General features: G+C 51.8%; 1 protein-coding gene across 1 annotated transcript in view; it reads left to right on the top strand.

The window, feature by feature from the left end:
• The first annotated feature begins 192 nt into the window (after window positions 1-192).
• Window positions 193-6,471, top strand: part of SLC66A2 (solute carrier family 66 member 2) — a 51,190-nt gene continuing 44,911 nt past the window's right edge. The window contains exons 1-2 of the mRNA XM_007953300.1: window positions 193-395; window positions 6,427-6,445. Coding sequence (XP_007951491.1) covers window positions 193-395; window positions 6,427-6,445 — 222 coding nt within the window. The remainder of the gene's footprint in view (window positions 396-6,426; window positions 6,446-6,471) is intronic.

Below are 6,471 nucleotides of genomic sequence, written 5' to 3' on the forward strand. Positions count from 1 at the left end.
CGCCGGCGCGTGGGCCGGGCCGGCACCCGCACGGGACTCGAGCCCGCCTGTCCTCACTTTGCCCCTTGCAGGCCCGGTGGCGGCGGTCGCCGGGACGCAGCGATGTGGAAGTAGGGAGCCGGCGTGCGCCCCAGGAGCGCCTCGGGGGCTCGGCCAGGGGCGCGGCGCCCGCATCCGGCGCCCGGGTGCGGGATGGAGGCGCAGGGCTTGGACTGGCTGTTCGTCCCGATGCACCAGCTGGTGTCGTGGGGCGCGGCCGGCGCCATGGTCTTCGGCGGCGTGGTGCCCTACATCCCGCAGTACCGGGACATCCGCAGGACGCAGAACGCCGACGGCTTCTCCACCTACGTGTGCCTGGTGCTGCTGGTGGCCAACATCTTACGGATCCTCTTCTGGTGAGCGCGCGCGCAGAGACGCGGTGGATTCGGGGCAGGACGGGGGCGACCGCCTCCCGGGCAGGCGCCTTCTGCACTGGGGGTGAGGTGCTGGTTGGGTGCCACCGAGCCCGTGTCCGACTCCCAGGGACCCACGGAGTAGAACTGCCCCGTGCGGTGTCCCGGGCTGTGATCTGTCCCCGAGCCGATCTCCAGGCCCTTCTTCCGAGGAGCCGCTGGATGGGTTTGAACAGCCAACCTTCCGGTGCGTGGCGGAGCGCTCGTCGTTTCCGCCACCAGGGCGCCTTCAGGATGTTACTCCCCCAAAACTGGGGAGTGGGGCAGGGATGTCCAGTGTGACTTCCTGTTCTGCGTCTTCATTTGGGGTCTCTCATAGCCCCATGGCCACTCCCCAGGGCCCTCTCTGTGTGGTGTTGTCTTAGTACTAGTGCTGAGGTCCCACAGACGGATCCCTGCCCACAGCAAACGGATCTCCAGTGGGGGGAGACAAGAAAACAAAGAAACGAACAAATAGAAAAGAAAGGAACAGAAAGTGAGGATAGGGCCAGCCAGGCAAGGCAGGGGAGGCCAGGGGCCTCCAGATACAGGCGTGGGCTGCCGGGTAGTGCGGAGCCCGCAGCTTGTCCAGGCCTGGCTTTGTTGAGCGTGTGTATTAGGAAGTCCACTGTTTCCCTCATACTGAAGCTTAGACGGTGTTTCTTGTCCCCTCCCAGACTCACTTCCTTTTGTTATCATTTGCATTCTGCTAAGAGAGAGAGACTCATAGTGACCTCTCCTTGTGTTTCTGAGGCACTATTACTACGGAAGTAGATTGCCCAATCTTCCTTCTGAGGACTGGCTGGTGGATTTGAACTGCCAGCCTCTGGTTAACAGTCAGATGCCTTAGGCACTACACCAGGAGAGCTCCCAAAGAAACTGAAATGAATTTTAACAGTGTCTGAAGCCAGACATAATTGGCAAGGGATATTTTCAGAAGAAAATGAAAAGAGGTCTTATAGCTGTGTTTCAAGGCCAGAACATCTGGAATTTTCTTTCTTATGGTCCTGAGGCAGAGGCAGGCATGTGTATGGTACAGATGTGCCTCCCAAAGATCCCAGAAGGGCTGGTGGGAGAGACAGGTGACTCCAGGCAGCTGGTGACCTGAGCTTGGCAGATTTTTTTTAAAAAACATTTTATTGTGTTTTTGGAAAAAGTTTACATAGCAAATTAGGTTCTCATTTAACAATTTCAGTACATACTATTCTGTGACATTGGTTATACTTCATGCAGTGTGTCACCATCCTCATCATTTCCATTCTGGTTGTTCTGTTTCCATTAATCTAGCTTCCCTGCCCCCTTACTTTCTCATCTCTGGTCTAGGGTAAATGTGGACCGGTAGGTCTCATTTCAATGATTGTTTAGAAGAGCACAGGATTGTGGGTTTATTTATTCTGTGAGCCATTCTGTCTTGTGGCTGATAGGTGACCTCTGGGAGTGGTTTCAGTTCCAAGTTCAAAGAGAATCCAGGGCGATAGTCTCAGGAGTTCCCCTAGTGTCCAGTAGTCCAGTTACTCTGGGCTTTTTGAAGAATTTGAGTTTTGTCTACATTTTTCTCCCATTCTGTCTGGGACCATCTGTTGTGTCCCTGATAGGAACAGTAGGTGGTGGTACCAGGGTACCATTACCCTGCTGGTCTCAAGGTAGGTAAGGCCATGGTTCTGTTCCTGTAGACTGTTACCTGTGGACAAGTTTCTTCATTTGGTCTTTGGTTCCCCTTTCTCTTTTGTTCCAGATGCATATGAACAGTAGTTTTGTCCTAGATAGCCAATGTTCCTCATCAACATCGGATTAGAACATTATCTTTTTGAGCTGTGTTACTCTAGCTGACCCAGTTGCCCACAAGACTATGGTCCTAAGCCCTCAAACCCAGTAAACCAATCCTGTGAAGGATTTGATTATGTCCAGGAAGTACCCCTCCTGAGAGTTGCTTCTGCAGATGACCGTGCCCCTCCTGAGAGTTGCTTCTGCAGATCTTCCTTTGATTTTTTGGGTCACTTTGGAATAATCATGTGTTGTTGTTTGTTGTTGTTATGTGCTGTTGAGTCGGACCTAACTCATAGTGACCCCTCCTTGGTTTCTGAGGCAGTATCCCTACGAAAGTAGATTGCTCAACCTTCCTTCTGAGGAGTGGCTGGTGGGTTTGAACTGCCAGCCTTCTGGTTAGTAGTCAAATGCCTTAGGCACTATGCTACCAGAGCTCCCAATCATGTGTAAGCTTTTTTAATTTTTTTTTACATTTTATTGTGGTAAAATACATATAACAAAAAGGTTGCCATTTTCACCATTTTTACACATACAGTTCAGTTATGTTAATTGTATTTACCATGGTGTACAAACATCATCATTGTTCATTTGCAAAACTTTTACATCACCCCAAATAGAAGCTCAGGACCCCTTAACCATTACCCCCTGCTCCCAGCCCCTGGTAACCCCTAGTCAACTTTGGTCTCCGTGCATTTGTCTGTCTACATGTGTTTCATATGAGTGGGGTGGGATCAGACTATATATGCCCCTCTGCGCCTGATGTAGGCCCTTGGGGTAGTGCAAGCAGTGTGCTCAGCTGCTAATTGAAGTGACCCAGCAGTTCCATGGAACAAAGGCCTGTGGTCCGCTTCTGTCGACAATCAGAGCTAAGAACCCTATGGAGTCCATACCACCCTAACCTGTGGGAGCTCCATGAGTTGGAACCAGCTTGATGGCAGGTTTTTTTTTTTTTTTGCACCTGAGTTCTTCACTCAGCATGTGTTCAAGGTTCTTCCTGGTGGTTGATGTGTCAGGCCTTCACTTCTTTTCATGGCTAAGTAATATTCCATTGTGTGGATAGACCACATTGTGTCTATCTGTTGTACACTTGGGTTGTTTCCACTTTTACTAATTAGTTTTAAAATCGCCCATATCGAGGTGTAATTTACATTCAGTAGAATGCACCCATTTTTAAGTGTACAACTGATGAGTTCCAGCAAACATACCTGCATTAACCACCACCATCATGATACAAGGTTCACAAGATACAACATTCTCCTGAATCTTTGCCCTCAATTTAGTCTGGTCCTTGGCAGCTGCTGAGGTACTTGAGCAGATGTTAGTGTTGTCTGGGTCTGGGATCTTAACAGTGTTTCAGCCCTAACCAGCGAGCCAGAGAGGTAACCAGCTAATCCCTGAGCGTCCGACATGGAGGCTGGGGGTTCTGACAACATTCTTAACTCCTCCTCCCTGTGCCAAGGCTGCTTCAGAAGGGGAAGTCAGAGAGTGCTTACTTTTGTTTGGTCTCAGTTGAAAACCACACTTGGGGAATTCCTTCCTTTCCTCCACCCATTTCCCCTTTGGGGAGGCCCAGCTGCCCAATGGTTGGTGCTGAGAATGTCACTCAGCTTCCTCTTCTGACGTGGCCTTGATTAAGTGTCCATCTGAATGGAAGCAGCTTGCAGAATGTGTGTCCTATGGTGGGCTGGGGGTGGGGGCACGGAGCTCTGAGCCCAGCCAGGCCCCCACTGTTAGGTTCTGAGGGAGCACTGTGCTTGTCTCTAGGCTTGTAAGTTACATTTTCCCCAAAGCAGCAGGGAGAGTGGTCTGAGCCTGGATCACCACATGGGGACACTTCTGTTTAGCCATCTCCCTTCAGTGTGTTTATCACTCAGAATTGCTGTCTGGTTTGGGGAGGTCGGAGAATTAAAGCAGCCTATCTGCTGTCTCAGCTGTGCTTCTGGGTGTACATGGTGCGGGCAGGTACTCCAGATAATGGCCTTGGCTCAGGGTTCTTATCTTCCTGTCAGAGCCTGATGTTTAAGGAAGTGGGAGGAGTGTGGTCGCCTTCCATGGACTCCTGAATTTTGTTCCCTGTGGATGTGTCTTTGCCCCCTGCTGGTCCTCTTTCATGGACCCACATCCTAACAGTGCTGGGTCCCTTCCGCCAGCCACCCCTAACACAGGGCTCTCACTTCTCAGAGCTCCAGGACGCATTTTGGACATTTGCAGGATGAAGGACGGAGAGCAGAGGGTGCTGGTCCCTCCTGGGCGTCCATCTGGCTGGGGATGCAGGCCTCAGGGTTTACGTGCTGTAGTGTTTGAAGCTGACCCTTAGAGCCAGTGCAGGTCCTCTGTCCCCACCTAGTCCCAAGACCCTCTTGCTCCAAGGGTGATGCAATGATTCCTTTTTCTGGAGCCCTTCTTGTGGCCCCCACTCCAGTGTCTCTGTCCAGTCTTCATGGGTAAGCAGCCTGTTGGAGCCAGTGGATTTTTGGTGGGTTTCCTATCTGCTGGGCACTGGGCCAGATGCTGTAGGATTTACCTTTTAGCAGAAATGGTGTGTGGAATATTTCATCCATCCATCCATCCACACATCCACTACTTATCCATCTATTACTCATCCATCCATCCACCCACTCACTCACCCACCCATCCATCCACCTATCTACCTACCAACTCACCCATCCACCCACCTACCTATCACCCATCTACTCACTCACCCACCTATCCACCCATCCCTCTCTCCCTCCATCTATCCACCTGTATAGGCACCCCCACACAGACATCTATGGCATAAGGGTTGTGGGTCACCGCAGACGGACTCAGTAGAGGTTGGGGGCCGTGGTAGGCATCCAGGTGAAGGGAAGAGGGTCCGCACTGGAGCAGTGGAGGTGTGATGAAGTTAGACCCTTGAGCAGCGTTTTCCAAACCTGGCCCAGGGATAACCCACCCGGCTTCCATCCACGGGGGTGCCCTGCATTCAGTTCCCCTCTGGGAGGTCTGCCCGGAGCAGCATTTGAGCGGCTCTGGGTCCAAGTTACCTTTGTTTAACATGGTGTTTCTGAAATGTGTGTAAGTCTAATTAATACCCTTTATTTCTTAAAGTCCTATTATCATTTTGCAAAGCTGGCATTCAGCCAATCACGCTCTGGGCAGCACTGATGCCCCGGTTGGCCTTTTGGCATCAGAAGTCTGGAGAAGGGCTCGGTCGTGCCCTGTGGCTGATACATGCAGGCTTTTGATTAAGTGGAGAAGTGCAGAGTGGGAGGCAGTAGTGATGCTGGGCCGCTAACCCAGAGCGACAGGTGTCCACTGGAATGTTGACCAAACCTCGGTATTCATACATAGGCCGTGAGATGTGCAGCTTCCTGGCTAGGGGGGAGTCCTCATACACTTAAGAATGAAAACACTGTAACAGCAATTAGTAACATTTTGCTATAAGCTGATAGCACTGTTGCCAGGCACTGGACACAACTTGTTGGTTTGATTCTTCGGAGACCTGGGGAGGTGAACGTCAGGCACTTCTGCTGGGACCTGGCTGGACAGGGCAGGTGTTTGAACCCCCCTGTGGCCCAGCACTTGGTTGCCACAGCTGTGGAGACCTGGCCCTGCAGGGGGCCACTCGATGGTGTGAGGACGCCGCTGCCACGCCCAGGCTGGTGTCATCGAAGAGAATGAAATCAAATCACTTGATAAGGAAAAGGGGCGTCTTTCTATTCCAAGTGGATTTTTCAGACCCCTCACAATGTTGAAGTTTGTTCCCATGCATTTGTCAATTATGTGTCTTTTGTGGAAACCTGGGCCCTTTGAAATCTTGAACTTGCCTGTCTTCATCCTGAAGCCAGTTAACTACTCACCTGAGTGTCTCACACATGACACATGCTGTTTTAAGTGCCTCACGCTTAATCGTAAACTGGACTCATATGGGTTTGACTCTTGGCTGTGGTGCCAGGGCAAGCGCAAACCCTGATACTTTCTCGTCACTCGTGGCTGCCACTGAACATTTCAGAAGGTGGAAGATGGCAAAATGAGTGACATGGCACCTGGTCCTCCTGGCGACCTGAAGTTAAGGGGGAAGGTGCCTGCTAGCCCCTGCTCGGGATCTGCACCCGGCCTCCTCGCCTCACCCTCGCCCAGTGTTCCTCATGCCTCCCACCAACGGGTAGCCAGGGCCCCTTCAGGGAATGAGCTTGAGCTGTGTGGGGCGTGGGGCTGCCTGGGTCCTCTGACACGTCTCTCCTCCCAGGTTTGGAAGGCACTGTGAGGCCCCTCTTCTGGGTCCTCTGACACA

The sequence above is a fragment of the Orycteropus afer genome, unplaced genomic scaffold, assembly GCF_000298275.1.
Source record: "Orycteropus afer afer isolate SDZICR_OR568_19922 unplaced genomic scaffold, OryAfe1.0 scaffold00385, whole genome shotgun sequence".
NCBI lineage: Eukaryota > Metazoa > Chordata > Mammalia > Tubulidentata > Orycteropodidae > Orycteropus > Orycteropus afer.